At 49.7% G+C, this 24,107-nt stretch overlaps 1 protein-coding gene across 1 annotated transcript; it reads right to left on the bottom strand.

Annotated features, from left to right (window-relative positions):
- Positions 1 to 1,416: 1,416 nt before the first annotated feature.
- On the bottom strand, positions 1,417 to 23,746 carry SLC2A7 (solute carrier family 2 member 7). Its single transcript, XM_058551916.1, is given in 15 exon segments — positions 1,417 to 1,604; positions 1,607 to 1,649; positions 2,258 to 2,300; positions 2,302 to 2,374; positions 4,453 to 4,473; positions 4,476 to 4,529; positions 14,873 to 15,040; positions 15,043 to 15,194; positions 15,650 to 15,770; positions 17,324 to 17,476; positions 18,296 to 18,420; positions 20,825 to 20,985; positions 22,376 to 22,455; positions 22,458 to 22,473; positions 23,696 to 23,746. Coding segments are annotated over 15 exon segments (1,449 nt in total).
- Between the last annotated feature and the right edge of the window lie 361 nt (positions 23,747 to 24,107).

The raw sequence follows: 24,107 nt of genomic DNA on the forward strand, positions 1-24,107 counted from the left end.
AAAGTTGGGACCAAAAGAAAGATCTTATACTGGTTTTGAACTATTTCTGCAAATTCTTTGACACAACTCTGTTCAAAAGCTGCAGTCTAATTCCCCTCACTCTCAGCATGGGCTGGAGTTAATGATTAGCTTCTAACAAACAGAATGTAGCAGAAATGATGCTATTTATGTGACTTCTAAAGCTAGTGGTGTGTGTGCGTGAGATTCTGTCTGTTTCTCTCTCTCCCAAGAATCCAGCCACCCAGGTATGAGGCGGCCCAGGGCACACGTCAGTTTCAGCCGCCCTCCAGCATCAACCACTAGAAATGCAAGTGAAGGAGCCTTCAGCTGATCTTGGTCCCACCTTTGGGTCTCCCAGCTGATGTCCCAGATGTCAAGGTGCAGAGGTAAGCTGTTCCCACCGAGCCGGGTCTGAATTCCTGACCCTCAGAAACCACAAGAGACAATGACTGTTGTTGTTTTCAGTCACTGTTTTGGGGTAATTTGTTACATGGCAATAGGTTAACTAATGATTAATGCACAAAGCGATAAGTGCTCCCGTGGAAAAAGGCACCGGGTGTTTGAGGAGCCCAGGGGGGAGAGGGCCTCCCCTGGACGGGAGAGCGAGGTTACAAAGGCACATTTAAGTGGAGTTTTGAAGGCTGGGTAGGGCTTTGATAGTTTGGGTGTGGGAAGCAAGAAAGCACCCAAGGAAGAAAGGCCCAGAAGTCTGGAAGTGCTTGGGGGTGGTGGCAGGAAAGCCATGCCATGTCAAGGGTGTGACAGAGAGCCATCCAAGGACTTTAGCAGGGAGGTGGCAAGGTCAGGCCAGATTACAGGTGTTGAAAGGTGATACAGTGCTCTCCCTGTTTCCAATGCAGATATCAATCGACCCAACCCAGGGAGGGTATTTTCTTGGGATTGTTTAGAAAAACAATTTTTCTAAAGAATCCCAAGAATACATCTCTTGCCCAACTGCCCCTGCGAGCTGTGAACTCTGGATTAGCTGTGCAACCCACAACCAGAGAGAGGAAGCCTCCCCAGGAAGGCAATGAATCCAGAGTCTTGGCCTCTAGTTCCTTCAATTCTCTAACCAACACAGTGATCGGGACTGGGGCCCCCACATCAATTGCTGAACTTGAAAAGTTTTACTTTAAAAAAGTGTGTCCACACATCATGGCAGTTTTGCCACTGATGTCGAATCAGAGAATAGAGCCCTGCCAAGCAACACTCACCCACCTCCCCACGTTCCTACGTCACCCTCCCAGCTGCTGGAGATGGAAGCTAACCACTTCTCAACAAAATCAGGGACTAAACTTTCCAAAGTCTTCCAGTTGCCACTGGGGGGCACAAAAACCTCACAGCTGTCACCTCCTTCGAGACCTGGGGCAGGGAGTCCCCTTCTCAGAGAAGGAGGCCTTGAATGTGGTGCCTGGGCTACATGCAGAGCCGTTGAGAGGCAGTTTCCTTGGTAGGCAGAGACGGTATGCGAGGCCCGACATTTGTGATTTCTTTCTTCTCTGGAATTTTCACTGTGTTTGTCTTGGCAAAAATTCAGTTTATCTCCACAAATGTTTGGCCCTTCGTCTCAGGAATAACCATATAGATGTAAACAGCAGTGAGGAGCAGATTCCAGCAAAGACGATGAAGCTGTAGACACTGATGACCTCCTAGGCCGAGACAAGAAATTGGGGAATGGAGGCAGAACGAAATGACAGGGACAATTCTGGGTGAGGCTTGTGTGAGTCACAAAGGATTTTCTTGGTGGCCAGTTTTACTCTATTCCTGGAGGAGTGAAATAGCTGAAAACTGGGTCCTGCCCTCCTGTCAAAAAGGACTCCTTGGCCTTTTAACAATAGGGACGTTATGTCCTCTGGCCCTTGAGGGGTGGAGAAGGGAGAGTTGATGAGCACACCTTCAGAAAGAGGGGAAGGAGGGGGTGGCAGGGGACCTGCTCCCCCACGCTGGCTCCAGCTTGCTTTCTGTTGCCTTTGAATCTGGCAGACCAGAGCCCCCAGTAATTTGAGTGAGGGAGCTCCCTTCGGTAAGTGGGAAACTGGCCTATTGACAGAGTTTTGCTGAAGCAGTGAACTCGTGTTTTATGGACCTTGAAAGTGTCTGAGAGCAGCCCCCCTTGTCGAATTAGATGTTCTTAGTAGAAGGGGAACCACTGCTTATTTCCTGGGGCCCCCTCTGCCTCGGGGGTGGGCAGGGTACAACAGGGAATGAGGACAAGGGGCTGCCCACCTGTGCTTTCCTCTGGGACATCCCCACTCACCTGGACTGAAGAGAACACGAAGCCCCCAATGAAGTTGGAGAGCCCCTTCCACCAGGAAGGCGGCCGGCGGAGAGGACTACAGGAAGATCCCGGTCCTCACCACGGAGGGGATGGGACCTTGAGGGCAGACAGCACAGGACGAATGGAGCGCAGAGGGCCTCAGAGGCCCTCCAGGGCTAGTGGTCCACGCTGGCCCCAGCCCCACGCCCAGACCCCTCGGAGCACAGTCTGTTCCAGATGGCCAAGGGCACACGCTCACGGCTCTCAGCCAGTGCGCCCTGCTTCTCCTCCCCTCTGGCTCCACCGGGGTGCACCCAGAGCTGCGCGGGGCGGGGAGGGGACAACCTCCCTCCGAAGGCCCAGAGCCACACCGAGCCCACTCTCCCCCGGTGTCACGTCATTTTGAAATTCGCAGTGAAGGGGCGCAGAGCTCAACGCGTGCTCGTGCCTGGGGCGTGCTGCCCCCTCTGTGGTAGGTCTGGGGAATGGCAGGCGCCTTGCACCCCTGCTTTGGGTCTGTCTCAACCTTTTTACGTTAGGAGACTTATCTAAAATGTCTAAAGCCATTTTTTTCTTCCTAATCACCATAGCTTATGAAAATTTAACACCACAGATACACTGTATATCTGTTTATGTACTGTATGTCTATCTATGGCTTTATACATGAAAAGAATAAGGTTCCGTCCCTCCCTCCAACCAATTTCCGACCCTTGGGGGTGACATGGCCACGTTGAAAACGCGCAGCCCCGGGCCGGCCCCGTGGCTTAGTGGTTAAGTGCGTGCGCTCTGCTGCTGGCGACCCGGGTTCGGATCCCGGGCGCGCACTAACGCACCTCTTCTCCAGCCCTGCTGAGGCCGCGTCCCATATACAGCAACTAGAAGGATGTGCAGCTATGACATGCAGCTATCTACTGGGGCTTTGAGGAATAAAGATAAATAAATAAATAAAAATTAAAAAAAAAAAAAAAGAAAACGCGCAGCCCCAGTGGATGGAGAGGGAGAGGCATTCACAGCCCCCCAGTGAGCTGCCCTTGGGACCGCAAATGAGAAACTCCTGCAATCCAGTGAGGAGGGCACTGGTGAGGGAGTGACCTCTGCTGCCCACCCTGTCCTGCCTCCCCTCGCCCCTCCAGGGGCCGGCAGTGCAGCAGCCCCTTAGGCCCTGGCTCACGTGTCACATGAGTCCACCGTCTGATCCCGAATCTGCCATCTGATGACCCACGTCCTTCAAGCAGGAGCCCGAGGCCCGGAGAGGCACAGCGGCTTGCTCCAGGCAACACATAGGCAGTATGGGGCAGAACAGCCTAGAACCCGGGCGTCGTGACACAAACACCAGCACTTTTCCCACTAGGCCCTCTGGCCTCCACGTTGGAGTTGCACCAGGAAGGCTCACGCTGAAAATCCACTTAAATATCCTTAAACATGACTGTGTCCGTGTGGTTCACGGCTGTATCCCCAGGGCCTGGCACAGCACTGACTAAGCAGGATTCCATCAGTGTATGTTGAATGAATCAACACCTTTATTTTGGTTTATGGACAGTTCTTTCAAAACCAAGATTCCCCAGGGAATGTTCTAGTCTTAGAAGTCAGAGATGCCTTTCCCCAGACAGTGAGAGTGGGGCTCCATTCTCAGGAGGACACACAGGGGAGGGAGCCTGGGGTTTGGAGGCTCCCGAGAGGCAGGCCGAGGTGCAGGCCCAAAGCTGCCAGCAGGTGCACCTGGGGATAAGGCAATGAGGGACTGTAACTGGAGGAGAGGGGCCTCTGGTGGGCTGCGGGCTTGGAGGCTAAAGTGAGTGTGTAGAGGGTCCGGACGTGAACCGAAGTGCCCCCAGAAGGGTCTGGCTGGCACGAGCTCCCTCTTTGCAGAGGCTCATCTCCCTGTTGGGTGATGGACCTGAGGCTGGGCACCTCTGGGAGCCACAGGAGATTGGTGGGGCCTCGGCCTGGCTGTGGCACTGGTTGGCACTTAGAAAATGTTTGTTGAATGAGTGAGTGTGAACTGGAATGGCCTTCAAGGAAAAGGTAAACTGAGCTGAGCTTTCTAGTACGGGTGGGGTTTGCAGAGGAACAGAGGAAAAGGTGGAGAGAACATCATGAGCATCACGATCAAGGACACCCACTCCCTTAGCAAATATTTACTGAGCACCTACATGCGCTGGGCCCTGGAAGGCTGGTGGGTGTGCAGGTATCACTGGCCCCAATGGAATGTCCGAGATACAGGTGAAGACACAGAGGACACCAAGGCGAGACAGCTCAGGGGCCCTGCTCGCTGGGGAGAGGCAGGGCAGTCTGTGCCCGAGGGCCTCGCTTGGGCCTCTGACAGCTTGAGGCCAAGAGCCCCACGTGCATATGAGTCCCCCTGGGGGGTCCCACCTTCCTGCCACAGGAAGGAGCCACAACTGGATTTCTGAGCACCTACGTGGGCCTCAGGGGCTCTGTGGGCAGGAGGGAGGAAAAGGAGAACAGGGACTGACTTCTAGAGTTCTGATTTACAGACGGCTTCCATAAGCCTTCCGTAACTGAGAGAAATGTAACAGGAGGAACACCTCCCGCTCATTTAGTCTCTGCCCTTCACAATTGTTAACCTACTTGATCTTCATGACGCCCCTGTGAGTTAGGATATTATTGTTTCAACCCCGCAAATGTGGAATCAGAACACAGAGAGCCTGAGCAAAGACCATGAGAACACGGTCCCTCAGGGATCAAGCAATAGCCCGAGTCAGATGATCAGCAGGGGACAGAGCTGGGACCCGGACTCTACACTACTTGACAGAATCCTTCTAGAAGCCATGGGACCAGGAGAGCTGGCAGACCACCATCTCTGCTCCCATAGCTGGGGCAATGGCTGCCACAAAACCAGGGAACAGACTTCAACCAAACTAAACGGGGACCCCAAACTAACTACGCAGGTCACTATGTCGCTACAATGAAGAAAAACGCTGCAAAGGAGGAGTTTGCGTGGGGCTGGCGGTGGAGGGGGGCTGGGAAAGCCTCCTTCAGTGAAGTTGTCTCCAAGCTGTGAGGTGAAAGATGAGCCAGGGGACCAGCCTCCCAGAATGGAAGGGAGGGACATGGATGACATGGGACGAAGAGCCAGCAGAGGCTTCTGAGCAGTGAGTGACAAACTCTGATTCACTTTTTGACAGAGAAAATTGTGGGCAGTGGGGCAGAAGCAGCAGGAAGGTTGGGGTCCGTTTCAATACTTGAAGCAAAAGAGGAGATGGCTGAGGCTGAGGGGCTCTCCTGGACTTGGTGCCAGGTGGCAGCTGCTGGGTTTGCTTTCAGGCAAAGCCAACAGGACTGGTATTGGTTGGACAGAGGAAGTGACAGAAAAAGAGGGGCCGGGGACGCCACCAAGGTTTCCAATGTCATTGCAAATAATCCATAAACAATCTGTAAATCAAAATTGGGGTGAGTTTATTATGAGCCAATCCAGAGGGCCATACAGCCCGGGAGAGTCCTTTCACAAAGGAAGGGAGCACTCCAAAGAAGTGGGGTGTGCAGAGTGGTCATATACCATCAAGAGCATGCATCACATATGGTTGGAATGTCCCTTTTACAATAGTCATGAGATTGTTTTGCCAGCACAGCAATTTGGTGAGCACAGCAGGTCAGTGATCACAAGGTGGGCAGTCACAAGGCGAGCACAGCAGGTCAGCAACCAATCCTGAGTTTAGGGAGAGATGCTTATCCTTAAGGAAATGCCATTGTGGAGGAAATTACATCCTTATCTTTAAGGGCATTGTTCTTGTCTTTGGGATACAGTAAATACTTAAAGCAGCTATACAATGCATGCTCACCGGCCATGTCAGGCCCTTTTGGAAAAACAAGTTCAGGCCAAATTAGTTTTACACAAAATGGCTTCCTTGTATACTCCAATATACCTGATTGCTTGTCGTTTATTTGTTATTTTCCCCTTTTTGATCTATAATCTTTCAATGGAAAGCATCGATGATCAAAATATTGTCCCTCAGTGCCAGGGTGGTTGCTGCCTGCCCTGGGTCCATCATGTCCCTCACTGCCAGGCTTTTATCTCATTTATTTGCCCAGGTGTCCACATTGGGGGGAAATAATCAGATATCGTGGACAAGCATAGACGTATATATATTAACAGAGGAAGCGTTTCATAGTTTTTTTGATTAATTTTAGGTTGTTGCACAAACATTGTACATGTGCTTTTGTCACCAACTAGGTGCCCCGAGGAACTCAAGGGTGGGTTTGGAAGCATTTAACTGTTTTTCCTGTTGTTTTTTTCCCCTTTTGTTATGTTAAGGAGATGCAACCATCAACCACTCTGAAACTGATCAAGTCTCAACACAAGAGCTACGCCCATGACCTTTGCCTTATTTTTCATGCTCAGATCTCTCCAGGAGGAGCTTAGGCCTCGTTACCATAATCTGCAGTGTATGTGGAAGCATGTTTTCCAACTGAGCCTGCACAGGCGAATACCCACCTTTCCCTTTTGAATATTCATTCCCCATCCAAAATAAAAGTTCCTGCTTCCCTGTGTTCAAGGACGCCATGACTTTGGAAATGATTCCTCATGGTCTCCTATTTGCAGCAAATACACTTTACTTTGTGAGACAACTTCCACTGGTGTAGAGTCTTATTTAACTCACTGGAGGCGAGCCCACTTGGTTCGGTAACACTTTTCTATGACTTCTTATGTTTACATTGTTCACAATTATAGAACAAGTACAGTAACAACGATAATAATTCAATATTTGAAAAGGTTAGTTTAAAATGAGTTCTTAGGCATAGTCCTTATCAGAAAAAGAAATTTGTCCAGGGTTATAAGATCAATGGACCATCTCAAGTCACTGAGCAATCATTACTCTATCTTGCATGCCAATCTTACAACACTGAGTAAACAAAACAGCAATTAGTTTGAAGATTATGACTAGTACAAGAATTATCCATCCCAAATTTGTATGAAACCTTCCATAGTTCTACTGTAATATCTGGTTTCTTTTGTTTATTTGCAAATTGTTGGGATAACTGGATGGTCTGAGTAACAGAAAAAGAGTAGCCGTGCCCTGTATCATTAATAATACAGGCTATTGGCCATGTTTCAGGACCATAATTAGTAATATCAGACAAACTGCGAACATTGGAACTAGATCTTTCCATCATAATAAATTGTTTTAGAGCTTTCCAATCCATGCCTTGAAAGGGAGAGACCCACCAAGGCAACCCAGAGGTGCTAGAAAGTGGAAGTTGGCTACATATCTAACAATTGGACAGATTTTCGTGTCTAGCAAAGGAATGTGCCCATTGCAGAAAAACATTGCCATCAGAGGCCCATTTGGATGTGGATTAGAAAAACAAACATAGTATTAGGAAAATCTTAGATGGCACTTTTGTAATTAGGTTCTAATCTACCTTATAAAGTTGAGTGGGTAAAGTATTGGGGTAGGAAAAAGGTAAGGCAATCTAGAAATTGATTTTTTTAGCAATTACATAAAGTTTAAACATTACAAGGGTTTAAATGAGGTGATATAAGCTTAGGAGTACAGGCCTGGTCTGGAGTCTTGGGACAGCTGTCTATGACAGATGTCATTTTCTTCTCATCCTGGTTGAGAGATACTCATCTTGGTCAGTTGAAGTCGGGTGTCAGAGACTGGAGGTGAAGCCCACTCTGGTGGAGAAGCCTTTTTTAAATGAGAAATATGAATCCATGAGTCTATGCCTTGTAGTTTTGCCGCAAATGGGTTGGTTAAAAGTACCTGATATGGTCCTTTCCAATGGGGCTGCAAAGAGTCCTTTATCTGGTGTCTTTTCCAATAAACAAAATCTCCAGGTTGTAATCCATGATCCCTAAGGTCTTCGTCTCCTAGGAACTCACTGTAAAAAGAATCAGCTGCCAATCTCTCGTTTCTTTTAAGTGCTTCAATGAGACCTTGACAATAATGTAAAATATCTCCTTTAAGTAAAGTTCGTTCACACACTCCTCCATCTAATTGCATAGGCTGTCCAGTTATTATCTTGAAAGGAGACAGCCGATGCTTACCAAAGGGTGTCGATCTAAGACTGAGGAGCACTAGCGGAAGAGCTTTTGGCCACGAGAGATTAAATGCTCCTGAAAGCTTTGCCAACTGAGTTCTGATTGTGCCATTAGTTCTTTTCACCAGTCCTGAGGACTGGGGATGGTAAGCGCAGTGGAAATGCTACATTATTGGCCAAATGTTACAAATGGATTTAATTATTTCTTCAGTGAAATGAGTTCCCTGGTCACTATGTTACTTGGTAGGAATTCCCCAAACAGGAATTATTCTTTCCAACAGTAATTTACCTACGGTTACAGCCGTTGCTCTTCTGCAAGGAAAGGACTCAACCCAATGTGAGAACATACAAATCATTACAAGATATATTTATATCCTTGAGATGAAGGCATTTGGACAAAGTCCAACTGCCACACCTCAAAGGGTCCTTTAGGAAGGGGAAAGTGGCCTTATGACCCATGAACTGGTTTCCCTGGGTTATACTTTGGGCATATAACACAACAAGTATAGGCTTTATGGGCCACTGAGGGAGAAAGTTTCCCAAAGTACTGTTTTCCCCATAAAATCATCTTCTCAGGTGCCCCATGGATTACTTGGTGTATATGCTGGAGCAGTGGCAACTGTGCTCCAATAGGCACTGTGGGTTTCTTATTGGGCCGGAACCACATCTGTGAGGGGATGTCAGAAATTCCCCCATTTGACTGCCATATCTGTTTCTCTTCTTCTGTGGCAATTTGTTGTGCCTGTAGAAGGAAATCTTTTACTGGGTTAGCAGAGTTAACAGGAAAGCAGCAGGCATTCTCCAGGCTGGGTAGGGCAAGGCTTCAAGGTTGCTTATTGAGCAGTTGCATCAGCAAGTCGGTTTCCTTGAGCTTCCAAAGTATCAGATTTGGACTGCCCTGGTATTTACAAGGGCCTTTGAAGTTTCCCCTCTGATAGTTATCTCAGTTTCCCCTAAGGTATTTGTGAGGATGAGGGGAAATGTCCCCTCGTAACCCTCAGAGCATCCTTATTCCTGTTTATCGTTGTCATGCCCTGAATCCCATTTGAGTTCACAGCAATCTCCTTTGAAATGACCAGGCTTTTTACAATAGTAACAGGCACTGTCATTTCATTTCTGGTTAGATTTTAAATTTATTTATTTATTTTTCCCCCAAAGCCCCAGTAGATAGTTGTATGTCATAGTTGCACATCCTTCTAGTTGCTGTATGTGGGACGCGGCCTCAGCATGGCCGGAGAAGCGGTGCATCGGTGCGCGCCCGGGATCCAAACCCGGGCCGCCAGCAGCGGAGCTTGTGCACTTAACCGCTAAGCCACGGGGCTGGCCCTCTGGTTAGATTTTTAAAAGGATGGCTTTTGTTGGGCCACTAAGCTGTTGTAGTTGTATACTCATAACCTGAGTGGCTTTTTCTTTTTTCTGTAAGGTTTTAGATAGTTTATCCTCAGTAGTGACAAGAGCACAAGTGTGCATTAAGTCCAATCCAGTCCATGTCTCTTAATTAACTTTGCTAATTCCTCATGTAATCCTTCTAAGAAAACTGAATTTAAAATTCCATCATTTTGGGGCTGGCCCGGTGGCGCAAGCGGTTAAGTGCGTGCGCTCCGCTGCGGTGGCCCAGGGTTCGCTGGTTCGGATCCCGGGCGCGCACCGACGCACTGCTTGGCAAGCCATGCTGTGGCGGCGTCCCATATAAAGTGGAGGAAGATGGGCGCAGATGTTAGCCCAGGGCCGTCTTCCTCAGCAAAAGAAGAGGAGGATTGGCGGATGTTAGCACAGGGCTGATCTCCTCACAAAAAAAAAAAAAAAATTCCATCATTTTGATGATCCTGAAATCTTTCATGAGCCATCCCAGAGAGCTGTTTGAAGGTTCTCTCAAGCCTTTTAAAATTATCAGAGATAGATTCTTTGGGTCTATGCTTGCATTGATGGACTTTAGCCCAATCTATTTTCCTGGGAAAAATTACAGGAATGACTTTACATAAGTCTCAAGCAATATTTCTACACTCCTTAAGGTCATGAGGCTCATGTTTATGGAAATCCTCCAGGGGGTCTCTCCAATTTGCTTCTTTTATCCATTCCTTTGCTTTGCTCTCAGACACTAGCAAATGCACAAGCTGATATAAATCTGAATATCCTGGTTCATATGTTCCAACGATTATATCAAATTCTCAAGCCAATCCTAAAGGATCTTGCAAAGGGTCTGGGAAGTCCTTAGTTAAATTCTTAAGTTCAGTTCTAGTCCAGGGAGTATACACAAGAGCAGGTTTCTCCTTAGAGGGAGCCACTATAACTTTAGGACTTTCAGTATCTGCTCCCTGAGAGTTACTCCTCATTTCCTCTAGAGGTGGAGGAGGAGCAGGAGGGGAAGGAGGAGCAGGAGGGGAAGGAAGAGCAGGAGGAGATAGAGTGGACAGGTCGGGGTCTGGAAGTTCAGAAAGGAAAGGCTATAAGGATGCTGAGGGAGAAGAAGGAGATGAGCTCTGACGTGCCGAAAGTGGGGGCAGACGAGATGGAAGAGATAAAGGGAATGGGACAGCTTCTGACTTCTTATTGCTCTTTAATTCAAATACAGTTTCTGCCAATTTACGGTTAGTCTCCTATAAGGAAGTCATTTTATCATTATTACGTTTTAAATTTTATTTATTTATTTTTTCCCCCAAAGCCCCAGTAGATAGTTGTATGTCATAGTTGCACATCCTTCTAGTTGCTGTATTTGGGACGCGGCCTCAGCATGGCCGGAGAAGCGGTGCATCGGTGTGCGCCCGGGATCCGAACCCTGCCAGCAGCGGAGCGGGCGCACCCAACTGCTAAGCCACGGGGCCGGCCCTATCATTATTATGTTTTGAAGCCTTTAAATGCCGATCCTAATAGGCTTCCCATTCTTTTGTTTTGGTTTTATAGCTGGCCTTTTCAACTTGTGGGTGCAAATGCAGTAGTTTTGACAGTATTCAGACTTAAGTCATCCTTGGTTAATCTTTCCCATTTTGTTAAATACTTGCAAGCATCGTTTCAGTACACATTATACACGAAACCAGCTGGAGTCTCAGCGGGGGGTTGTCTGTCTGGGAGCTGGCCAGCTTTAGAAGCAGGATTTCCCATTTTCTTTTACTTTTTTTTTTTTCATCAAGTCTGAGCAATTTCTAAGGATAGTGTAGTGGGTCAGAAGTGTGCTGCTTGTGAGTGTTACTCCCTAAAGGAAGGTCATAAATACTCTCTTACATGTCTTGGTTTCTCCTGCCTGCTGTCTAAAACCACTGTGGGGACTCGGAGCACAGGCGACCAACCCTCATATTCGCTTCTCCAGATGAGCCTTTAATTAATTAACGTGAATGATAGTGGAGTTCCCTATGCGATGGCTACATGTCACAAGGGTTTGATCCTCTGACACTCCCACTAAGGTTCTCAGTCACCTGAGAACACCTTTCGGCTGGGAGGAGGGGGTGTCCCTTTTCTTCAGAGCTGAACACATTCAGACTCTCATTTCTCTATCAAGCAGTTTGTTCAGAAATTATAACTGCAATTCTTTCTAATTTTAAGGCCAAATTAAAAGGACAACCAATCCAGTTCACTCCAAGCTTCCCCTAAGCTCCCCTGGCCTAGGAAATTCCCCCTAGGTTTCTCTCCATCTAGGAAATGTACCAGTATCCTTCAAATTCTCTAGTCTCAAGACCTTAAATAGCTCATATAAACTCTTGGACTGTCAACTTAAAATAAGAAGGTCCAGGTTTCAGGAGAACTCACTGGGTCACCTGAAGAATGCAATGTTCTGGGGGAGCTCAATGGGCCCCTGTGGTACTAAGCACAGTGTAGATTCCAGGTGGTCTCCAGTGGGTTTTTCTGAAATCCTGCCAACTGTGCCACGAAATGTCGATGCAAATAATCCATAAACAATTTATAAATCAAAATTGGAGTGAATTTATTATGAGCCAATCTTGAAGACCGTACAGCCTGGGAGAGTCCTTTCACAGAGGAATGGAGCACTCCAAAGAAGTGGGGTGTACCGAGTGGTCATATACGGTCAAGAGCAAGCATCACATATGATTGGAATGTCCCTTTTACAAAAGTCACGAGATTGCTTTGCCGGCACGGCAATTTGGTGAACACAGCAGGTCAGTGGTCACAAGGGGGGTGGTCACAAGGCGAGCACAGCAGGTCAGCAATCAATCCTGAGTTTAGGGAGAGATGCTTATCCTTAAGGAAATGCCAATGTGGGGGAAGTTACATCCTTATCTTTAAGGGCATTGTTCTTGTCTTTGGGACACAGTAAATACTTAAAGCAGCTATACAATGCATGCTCAACAGACCACATCAGGCCCTTTTGGAAAAACAAGTTCAGGCCAAATTAGTTTTACACCAAATGGCTTCCTTGTATACTCCAATATATCCTGTTGCTTGTCATTTATTTATCACCAAAATGTAACTAGTAACTATTTCTGTAGATAATGTCCAATTTTATTTACTTCTTTTCTCTTGCCTAAAGTCTCTAAATGGTCTACTAAGAACTTAGATTAGTTTTAAAATAAGAAAATAAGGTCTTTAAAAAGGAAACTTTAATTGAAGAAAACAGGCATTTTCCTCACCAGCTTCATCCATCACTCTCCACCACACCTGTTCCTCCACACACTGTCCAAACACCTGTTCCCTGAACACAACCAGCTCTCTCTACCTGAAGGTCTTTGCACTCGCCCATAATTAATGAGCAAGTCATTATGGAGAGGACGGCTTGGAAAAGAAGGCAAGGCATGGAGACATTGTCTCTGAATTATAGAATAATCTCTTCACCACTCTCATCCTCATGTATGATTGCATATTTCCAACTATATAGCTTTACTTGAAAAGGTTTTCTGTCTGCTGGAGCAGTTACTGCAAGGACATGCAAAATGCTGGCTGTTTTCAGAATATTTCACATTATGGCCGTCCTATAATTCTCAAAACCTTTGTAGAACACAGATAATAAACACATGCTGAGAAAATTACAAATTAAAATGATGTGTTTCTTGTTTGGGTGCCTATTGTGTTTTCATCTTACTCAGATACTCTTCCCAATTACTTTACAGCCTCTCCTATCACTGTTTCTTGTCCCACTTCATCCTGATCTAGTCTCCAGGATGTTTTCATATTAGAGACTGAGATACATCCTAACATGTGGTAGGGTTTCAACCTGAGAGCTCTGCCCCATTTTATGACCTGGGGGATTATTTTGACATGCTTATAAATCAGACCAAGCTCATCGGCCAGAACATCACATTCCTTCTTCATGTCCTCCACCCTGAGTTGCCTTGTGTGTTGTTGTTATTTTCCTCTTTCTCTTATCAAATCCAAATACGTTCAGTTATTAATCCCAACACTAGTTTATTCTGCCGACCATGCCGACCTCTGTTTTCTTCCACTTCTTGAATGGAATGAAAGCCCCCACGTGCTGTTGCCCATTCGCTGGCTCCAGCCTGGACTGCCTACCACGCCTCACATCACTTGTTAAAATCCATCAGTCCTTTCCTGCCTGGTGGCGCAAGCGGTTAAGTGCGTGCGCACCGTTGCAGCGGCCCGGGGTTTGCCGGTTCGGATCCCGGGCGCACACCGACGCACTGCTTGGCAAGCCATGCTGTGGCGGCGTCCCATATAAAGTAGAGGAAGATGGGCACGGATGTTAGCCCAGGGGCAGTCTTCCTCAGCAAAAAAGGAGGAGGATTGGCAGATGTTAGCACAGGGCTAATCTCCTCACACACACACACACAAATCCATGGGTCCTTGAAGGCCCGATGCCACCTCTTCCTGACTCTTTCCTTGAGCACCAACTGGGTTACCCACCCAAACTCCAAAGTTTCCAGAAGCGACCTCCCCCTCTCCATTTTTTCGGATCTCCACCCTTCTCTCCACATCATCGATAGATACAGTTAGAGCAAAATAATCGCATTCACAGAAAGTGATGCCACCAGTAGTCATGGCTGAGTGAGTCCAAGGCAAGCTCCTGACCCAAGCTTCAACTGTCCGTTCCCCACTGGGAACCTGAAATCGGCTCCAGGAGATCACCAGCTCATCTGTCTAGCTGGTCTCTTGTAGAGAGGGGAAAGGACTACTGGCAGGAGACACTTTTTCCTGGGGACTGGGAAGCAGAGGAAAAGGTTTTGTAGGAAGAGAGGAGTAAGGTGGGCATGTGGGCAAAGGCAGAGCTGGAGACAGAGAAAGCCTCCTCGGTTCCCTCACGACATTCTGTCCCTGCTTCTGGGCTGTTCCTGACGCCCAGCTGCATCTCTGGCCTTCTGCCAGTTGAGCTGTTTCTGTAAATTAAGTCGGTTTTGCTTAAGCTATTTCCAGGGGTGCCTCATTCCTTGCAAAGAAAAGCATCCTGGGCACCAGAGTGCAAGTACCCCTGGCAGCCCCCTGTTCAGGACCCCGGCTTCTCCCTCCCACTGAGCAGCTGATTCGTGTCCACCAGCTTTTCACTCTCCTTCCTCCTGGATGCAGAAGTCAGATTTGCACACTTTGAACTTTGCAATAGTATGAACAATATAGCACTAATACGAATACCATTCATCATAGTTCAGTAAATGTTTGTCAGGTTTAATTAAATCAAATGGCTTTCCAGCGGACCAGAAGTTATGAGAGAACCTTGCATGGACACCTCAGAAGCCCCCACTGTGGGGCTAATGACCTCCTCCCGGCCGACATTCCGCCAGCTGCTGGGCACACAGGCCACCCCCCCCATGGCCCCGCATACCACGTTGACCCCGGAAAGCTGCTGGCCGCCCATGAGCATGATGATGGAGATAAGCTGCCGTGGAGAGGCTGAAATGTGAAGAGGCTGAGCCTGGATAGGTGGCCCTCAGCCTTCTGGGCCTGGTCCTCCACGCACATTTCTTCAGTCTCATCCTCTACATCAGCCCAGCCTCGCATTTCCTCAGAGCTGCGGGGAGCAGAGCGGCCCCATGTCCTGGCTGACAGTGGCCTACCCAAGGCTTAGGGAAGCAGGGGGCTAGCTCTCCAAGAGCTCGGCCCACTTCTGGCCACAGCCTAACCATTTCCCCGTGCAGAGTGCTCATTTGACCCAACTAGGTCCCCAGTACTGTGATGATGTCCCCAATCACAACCACATCCCCACCTTGGGAAAACTCGCAGCTCTCTACACCGATCAACCATGACGCCGACTCTGACCTGGACCATGTTCCCTGCTGAACCATACCCCAGAGCTGCCCTGGACTCACCAGCACGAACAGCCCCTCTATCCTATGCCATTGGCACCTGCATCTTGGAACGCATCTCCCCATCTTGTCACCTGCCCGTTCTCTGCTCTGGGCACTAGAGGGGGAGGTTTTGGCAGGCCTGGGAGGTGGCAGGGAAGTGAATGGGGTGAGAGGGTCTGGACAGAGCAGCCTGTGTCTTCAGTACTTGTCGAGCTGATTCATCTCTTTTCTGAATAAGGTACACAGCGGGCTCTTGGGGAAGAAGGGCAGAGAGAGAGGCTGAGGCAGCATGGGGACCCCTGTCAGTGCCAGGAGCACGGGCCAATCTAGAAGGAAGCAACACTAAGAACTTGAGACTGACCGGCCAGGGATTCTTGGGGCTCTGGGCACCCTCCAGCTGACCTTCTCTGTGTCCCGACTCTCTCCTTTTACAAGGTCACTTGCCCATGGTGTTCCAGCCCTCGGTGAGAGCCTAGGACAGCAGGAATCTAGTCCTTGTCAAGATGTGGCTGCCCAGGACCCACCCACAAGGGGGTTCCACATTTAAAAGTGGAGAAAATAATTATAATTTTAAAAAGATACATTAATTCATTTTGCAGGAAGAGTGCGGCTTTGCTTAGGAATAGGATAAGAATTAAAAGTGAGAGCCTTAGAGAAAATGAAGCCGTGTCTTGTTCCTAATTTTACAGCTGGAAATGGCATAATCGCTACCTCACTAGAGGCTGGGGTTGGGGAGGGGGATGGACCCAGCACTGTAGCTGTGTGAGCTCCTTCTGGAAGGTCTGGGTTAAGACAGCAGTGCTGAGATTCAGCTCACTCTGCTACCTATGATGGGAACTGGCCGAGTTATTTAACTTCTCTCAGTCTCAGTCTTCTCATCAGTCAAATAAAGATGAGGATGAGGATGATGATGAAGTGTCACACAGAGAGTGGTGAGGGTTGAGAGAGACAGCACACGCCCAGCATCAGGACAAGGGGGCTCCTGGCAGTGGCAGGCCAGCATGGCTTCCGTTCCATCCCCTTCGGTGACTGAAGTGTTGAATGTTCAGCTGCCGGGGGGAGACTGGGAATCGTTAACTCCAATGACCTTTCACTGAGCACCTGCTGGGTTCTGAGTCTCTTACTGTGGGGAATCCAAAGACACAAATCTACCCGTGAAAGAATTTGTGTGGAATTGGGGTAATTTGGAAATGTTTACAAAAAGAACCAAACCAAACCCCACTGTGTTCTTGTGGGCCTTTCACAGGGCATACATTCAAGCCCCACTTCCCCGTCCCTCCTCTGGCCCACTCCCCTAGATGAAATTTTGCCCTTTCTCCTCTCTCCTAAACCTCCACTCCCACCCGCCCATTCTCAGGCAATGGCTTTGCCTCCTATGTCACTGAGAAAATAGAAGCAACCAGAAGAAAACATCAAGTGCCACATCCCCAGCACATGACCGTGGCTGTACCCGCTCGCTCCTGTGACGACTTCCTTCCCTACTGGACCACTCCTATTGTAGCCAAGTAAGCACACTGTTGTTTTCCCAGCTGAAAACCTCTTCTCCCCAGCCTACCTCCCCTTCCAGCTTCCAACTAACTTCTCTCCTTCCCTTCACAGCAAAACTCCCGAGAGTTGTGTATGCCTCTTGTCTCCCAGTCTTCCCCTTCCATTCCCAAGCACAATTTGTCCCCATCACTCACCAACACTGTCCTTGTCAAGGTCACTCATGTGCACCAAGCTGCACATTGCACAACTCAAAGGTCACCTCTCGGCCTCATCTGACTTGATCCGCCAGGAAGATGGGCACAGCTGAGTGAAAGACTGGCCCCAGCGCCCACGGCTCCTATGTGGTCCCCAGAGACCCTCTTCCCCTTTGACCTCGGGGTGCTGCCGGTACCTGTAGGATGGCCCAGGATGGCCTGCAGACTGGAGATCTGTGCTAGGAAGATTCCCACGATGACAGAAACCTCAGTCATTGCTCCCAGAGTGCCCCTAAGGTTCTTGGGAGCCAACTCTCCTGGGTACATGGTGGGGGTACTGTAGGAGATGCCTGGTTCTGGCAGAACAGAAACCAGGGGAGGAGAGAAACAGCTCCAGGCTCCTGTGACCCGGAAGCCTGAGATTTAATTCAGTTCCGCTCATCGGCCCCGAGCTTCTCCGTGGTGTCAGCTGCCACTGACAGGCAGCTTGCCCAGCCCCCGCCCCACTCTGTGGAGATGGAAATAGACCACATGGACTGTTTAGTTTGCACTTATAAGGAAACCCTTCCAGAATCCTCAGACCCATGACGAGGACATCATCTCCCTCCTAGTTTCAGAGCTGGGGCCACTCATTACAGACGAGGAGTGTGTCCCTGGGTAGCGGGGCTTAAAGACAACTCCTTTGCTTTGACTTATTTTCTGATTTTTCTAAAGCATAGGTTACCTGTATCACTTTTTTTAAAAAATAGAAGAAACCACCATAGTTAAGAAACCTTGCTTCCCTGCTGACCAAGTCCCCAAATTCTGTATTCCTTTTGCTTGAAGCCCCTCATTCTCAGTGTAAACTGTACATCCTCCTTGGAAGATACCTTGTAAAACCTTATCACTTATTTATACTTCAAAGTAAAAGTGTATTTTTAAAGATCCTTCCTTGATAGAAGATTTTATTAAATAAGGGGAAGGGGAGAGAGGAGCATGAGGTTTGTAAGGGCCTAGGAATGGAGACAAGAAGATGGCCCCAAAGGGAAAAGGGCCAGGCAGAGCCAGAAAGACCCTCGTCTTTCTGCTTCCAGCGTTGGCAAGTGGTACCGGCCATGTCTGACTCAGACCCTTCCCCACATCAGGGAACCTGAGCACGGGCTTGGGGCTTCAGCTGTCACTCCGGGTACCTGTGCAGACTCCCAGCACCACTGGAGAAAAGACGATCAGCTCAAAAGCCTTGGCCACTTTGCTGACCCCCCTCAGGATGGCGGGGATGAGGGTGAAGATATTGCTGATCAGCAGGGTTCCCTTTCTGCAAGGGCAGCAGAGCCCAGAGGGCAGGGGGACTGAGGCAGCAGCTCTCCCGACACCAACTCCTGTTCTCCGGGCCAGCCATTACAGAGGTGCCAGGAACATGCCTGAGAAAGGTGGAGGGCTAGGTGGAATGGGAAAGCGGGGGCCAATGGGCGGAAGTCCCAGGAAGGAAGGTTTGGGGTCAGGGGGGTGGGGTGAGTGTGGCAGCATGCTAACAATTGGAGCTGACTGAAAACAGTAGGGAAGGGAAAAGGAATGGGCTGCCTCTACAGGTAGAGAGCTTCCTGTCACTGGTGGTATTCAAGCAGAGACTAGACTAGACGAAGATTGTCGGGAATGTTGAACAGGGGATTCCCACAACAGGTGGGATACAGAATTGGACTGATGATCTCTAAGATCCCTTCCAAGGCTGAAAACCATGAGTCTATGAAGGAGAGGGAGGGGGGGGTGTCTGAAAAACAGAACTATGCTGGATGTCCCCTGCCTGCCCCCCAGGATCCACCCCAACCTTCCAGACCATGCTCAAGGCCCCGTGCGGACTTGCACCAAGGGCTCCCATGTCCCTCCCTCCCCTACCTTGGGCTTGGATCAGGAAGGAAGAGAGAGCCCTAGCTGTGGGGCGGCTGCCGGCTGCACCGCCCTTTGTAATTTCCCACACTCTGCCCACCTTGGAGGACCATCGGGACCCTGACTGACACAGGTGCGCTGAGCCAGTCCACCAGGGGGTTGGGGGCTCTGATGCCAGGAGCAGAGAATGGGGGTTTCTAAACAGAAACCCAGAAACCCCTCCTGAGGAGTAGCCATAGGGGTTCTATGAAAACCCCTGCTAGGCAACACTGAGGACTCACCAGATACGCAGACTGGTTTTCTCAGGCTGCTTTTCTCTCCCTGGGGCCGCCGTACCCCTGAGAGAGCTGCCATCAGAGCCTGAACTCAGAGCAGAGGATCAGCCAGCCCTGAGGCCCTGAGAACACATAGCTCGCATGTGCCTGTCCCTCCTCCAGCCCTTCCTGCTGACCAGGAAGTCTTAGCTTGGCTCTGGGCTGTCGGGACCCCACCAGGACAGGGCCAGCACCACACACCAGCAGGTCTCAGGTTGTCATCCGAGAATGAGGGCAGTGATGGGACCATCTCTGACGTCCCTAATTCTGTGACTGTGGGGTTCAGGCAAGGAGTGGAGGCCAAGCCTAGGCTTCTAGAACAGTCCAGTCACTCTTGATCAAGCTGAGAACAGCACAGTCTAAATTACAAAAAAACCTGAATTAAGGCATAATTACAATATATTGAGTGTTCTCTTCATTCAAGTACACAACGTATGGCAAATTAATTGTTAATCAAGTATTTAAAAGAAGAGGTCCGGGGGCCGGCCCCGTGGCTTAGTGGTTAAGTGTGCGTGCTCCGCTGCTGGCGGCCTGGGTTCAGATCCCGGGCGCGCACCGACGCACTGCTTCTCCGGCCATGCTGAGGCCGCATCCCACATACAGCAACTAGAAGGATGTGCAACTATGACAGACAACTATCTACTGGGGCTTTGGGGGAAAAAATAAATAAATAAATAAATAAAATTTAAAAGAAGAGGTCCTATGGATCATGCTTTAATAAATAACTTTCAATTGGCCATCTTTTCTTTTATGCATGAAAACTGAATTGCTATGGTTCTTTAAAAGTTAGTTTTCCTTAGAGGGCTTTCTGCTCACTCCTGCAAACTTCCACCCTTGGCACATCAGGTCCAGGTGTGACAGTGAATCGAAGAAGGAGACCTGGCCAAATGGAGTTCCACGGCGCTGCACCCTGAGACCTTGGGTCACGCCCCTCCTTCCCGGGAACCTTGACCTGGGCATCCTTCCTTATCTGTGGAGTCCTATCCTTGGAGCACCTGGGGTTAGGCATAAAGATTAGTGAGTCTGTGTAAGCCAGGCAAAGTACAAAGAACTATTCCTCATTCTCAAACAAGACATGAGATGGGCATGTGGGGTGAGTCAGTCTGAACCCCAAACCTCAGATCAATAACGCTGATGAGGCTGCGCAGGGAGAGGCTGCAGCTGTTACAACTTGGAGCCACAGGCCACCTGACTACCAATTAAACCCAATCAACGAGCATTTATTGAACACCCGCTAGAAGTGCTAACAAGGCACTATGCTAAGTTCCATCAAGAACTTTGCTCTCAAGGCTGTACCACCTCCACAGGTTAGATGATGGATGCACTGCTGTTCCTGTGCAACTGACGAGGGGAAGAAATCCGAAGAAAATCAGGGACTTACTTTAAGGTCATGATGTCTATGGTGAAGTGGGGACTAGACTTCAGGCCTCCTGATTTTCAAGGTCACACCAGCTCCCCACCACATGCACAATCACCAGGAGACAGTGTGGTTTATTAACGTGCATTTAACCTCCTCTTTACCTGCTGCATTTGTCAACCAGCAGGCCAACCATCAGTGACCCCAACAAACTCCCCAGAGGAAACACGGATACGGTACATGACCACAGGAGCACCATGGCCTTCTCATCCCTGAATGTTCCGTGTCACTCGAAGTAGATTTCATTATAAAATGACTTCAAGACCTGGAAAACACTGCCCCATCCACAGCCAAGAATATTGGGCAACTCATGAGAGAGGATGAAGTAATGCTCTCAGTGCCTCTTGTCATTGTACTGAAGGATGTTTCTGCCAGTGCCCCAGGACACAATTGATTCTCTGCTGTTACCTGAGAATAAAAAAGCCTATTGTATGATGGTGTGAGACGAGGAACCAGACTGCATAAAAAGTTCCTAAAAATTCATTGTTAAAAAATTCACTTTGCAAAGCCTTACTCTGCAAGAGGCAACATAAGAGATATTGTTTGTGACTTTGGGCAAGTTACATTCCCTCTATAAGCCTTAGTTTCCTCATCGGTTGTAGAAAATAATATACATCTAGTAGAGAATTTGTGAGCATTCAATGTGCTATAGTGATGGTACATTGCTTGACTGAGAAAAGATGTTCCATCAATGGTAATAGTTATAAGCATATTAATACGTGCCAAGAGCAAGTAGTGCAGAACCTCCTATAAAGCAGATGCTGAATAAAGTGTAGCTATAAACTGATGACATTGATTTTAAAAGTACAGCAGAACTCACGTACCCCAATGAATGCCAGTAGACACTGCGTCCTGTCCTTGCCCTTTCAAGGACATTCTCTCTACAGTTGTCCCCTGTCTGTCCTGCATCACTGGTTCTTCCTTCTTTATTGCATCCTCTGGTCAGTATAGAACATGACTCCTGCCCTATAAAAACCTAACACAACTCCCTCCTCTCCCTTTACTAAGCCTCATTTCTTCCCTCCCTGTGCATCAGACCTCCTGCAGAAAGCTGTCTGTCTCTCCTCCATCCCACCCGTCCTCCCGTGAACCCACTCCACTGTAATCAAGCTTTTGCGTCCGGTTCGCACCTCAGCTGCTCTTGTCAAGGCCACTCATGCCCTCCATGAGGTCAAAGCCAGTGGTCAGTCCTCAGCCCTCAGCTTGACTCATGGGCAGGGGCTGTCCCTCTCTCCTGACTCATGTCTGTTACTAGGCCTTGGGGACACTGTGCCCTCAGGTCTTCCCCACCTGACAAGGGCCCTTTCTCTTTTTTCTTTGATTCCCCTCACCCCAATCCCAATCCCTAAATGCCCCAGCCTTCAGTCCTTGACCTCATTCTCTTTACCTTCTGCAAGCGGCCTTTCCAGGGGAAGGGCAGTGCCACTGAGGCCCAAAGCGACTGGGCAGGGAATCCAGGTCCTCCTCTCATCTCCCTCCCATGTCCCAGTGTGCCCGGAAACGGTGACACTCCGGGGAGAAACAACCCTAGTGGTCCCCTGGTCTCCGGAGGCGGGCATCGAGGGGAGTACTAGCGGAAGACGGTGGCTTCCGGAAAGAAGACGGCGGCCTCCAGGGAGGAAGGTGGCCGCCACCTCGCACCCACCTGCGCCCACCGTGTGCGGCGTGTTGACCACGGCGATGTCGTAGCCGTGCTGGAAAGCCGAGCCGAAGGCTGCGCTCGGCGTCCCGGCTCCAGCGCGGGCTGGAGCTGCTGCGGGAATGAGGCCTGTGGCCGGGGCCTCTGGCGGCTGGGGCCTCAGGACCTCCGGAAGTGGGGCCGAGGCCCGGCCGGGACTGGGGAGAAGGGGACCCCAAGCCACACCGGGGGAAGGTGGAGGCAGTGGCTGGACGGGGAAGGCAGCCCAGGGCGGGGCGCGTGGATGGCGTCGTTTCCTGTTCCTTGCGCGCATTCATTCCCTCCTTGAAGGTGTACAAATCCGACATCTCCTATGTGCCTGGTCCCCGTCTGGCCCTGGAGGAAGCAGGTCAACGCCTCAGGGGAAAGGTCCAGCATCGCTGCTCTTGTGAAGCTTTCGTTCTAGTGAGGGGGAGACCAAAAAAAAAAAAAAAAAAAAGACAAACAAATACAAGAATTCCAAACAAGGATAACACTGTGAGGACAATAAAACAGGGTGACGGGATGGAAGCCAATGGGGGGTAGGGGAGTGGGAGGCCGTGTTCAGTGGAGTGGACAGAGAGGGCCTCTCTGAGGAGGTGCCTTTGAGCTGAGACCTGAATGCATGCGATGGAGCAGCCTGTGAGCATCTGGGGCAGAGAATTCCAGACAGAGAGCAACAAACAGAGGTCCCAGAGGACCCACACGGCCTTTCACTCCAGGGCAGGCCCTGAGGGACACCAAGGCAATCTTGTTTCCATGAGACCACAGCACCCAGGGCGGCTCAGGGGAGTCGGCCAAGGGCCAAAGTCTGAGGAGGTGGGGTCTGCGGCTGCCTAAGTCGGTGCCTCCTGGAGCCTCAAGAAACCAGCTGGTCTATGGCCATGACCCCTGGACCATCCCCCCACCCCCTCTGCTTGCCTGTTAACTGCACCCCTGACGCCCCCTCACCACCACCACAGCCCCCAGCCCCGCACACCCAGGAATCAGCCTGGCAGAGAGGGGCAGGATCTGCGCACCTTCGGAGGCTGAGGGAACAGGAGGGGGCGGTGGCTGGAGTGAGGGTGGCCGTCTTCAACATCCTGCAGCCTCCTACACTTCACTAGCGCTGCACTCAACCTGCCTCTCTTGTGTCTGAGCTGTGATGTTTGGGGAAGCTGCTTTCTCCCCCACTGCTGTCGCAGGGTTGGCAACAGGAAAGGCCGGGGCAGTACTGTCCTCTCCTTGCTAGAAGCATTTCAGGAGCCTTCGCCTCCCTCCACAGGTCCCCTCTCCTGGTGGACAGTGACAGGGACAGTTTCCTAGACTTGGCATTTACCCCCTCCCTGGGTGGGGTGGGCCGAGGAGTCCCTGGCTCTTTTCTTTGCATCCTTGTTCAGGTGAGAAGGAGGTGTGCTCTGCCTCCCAGGTGACACCTGGGTCTGCTTTGCACTGAGCGCTTGCAGGACCAGCCGTTTCTACCCTGGGCCTGCGTGGCTTTAGTACCCTTTTGGCCTCTGGACCCTGTCGACTTTCCCCAGGAGCACATTTTCCTTGGATGCATTGATGAGATAAGATTCACACACAGCATGAATTTTGTCTTTGCCTCCACCAAGCCCCAAACCAGGAGCTCCCCAATTGCACAAGGAGGGGAGAAACACTGTCTGCCAATGGCTCCCGGGAATAAGGATTCTCGGAAACCAAGTGGGGCCTCACTGCCTGACCCGTTATGCTTCTCCTGTGATACTTCT

Source organism: Diceros bicornis, chromosome 13 (genome assembly GCF_020826845.1).
Source record: "Diceros bicornis minor isolate mBicDic1 chromosome 13, mDicBic1.mat.cur, whole genome shotgun sequence".
Classification (NCBI taxonomy): Eukaryota; Metazoa; Chordata; class Mammalia; order Perissodactyla; family Rhinocerotidae; genus Diceros; species Diceros bicornis.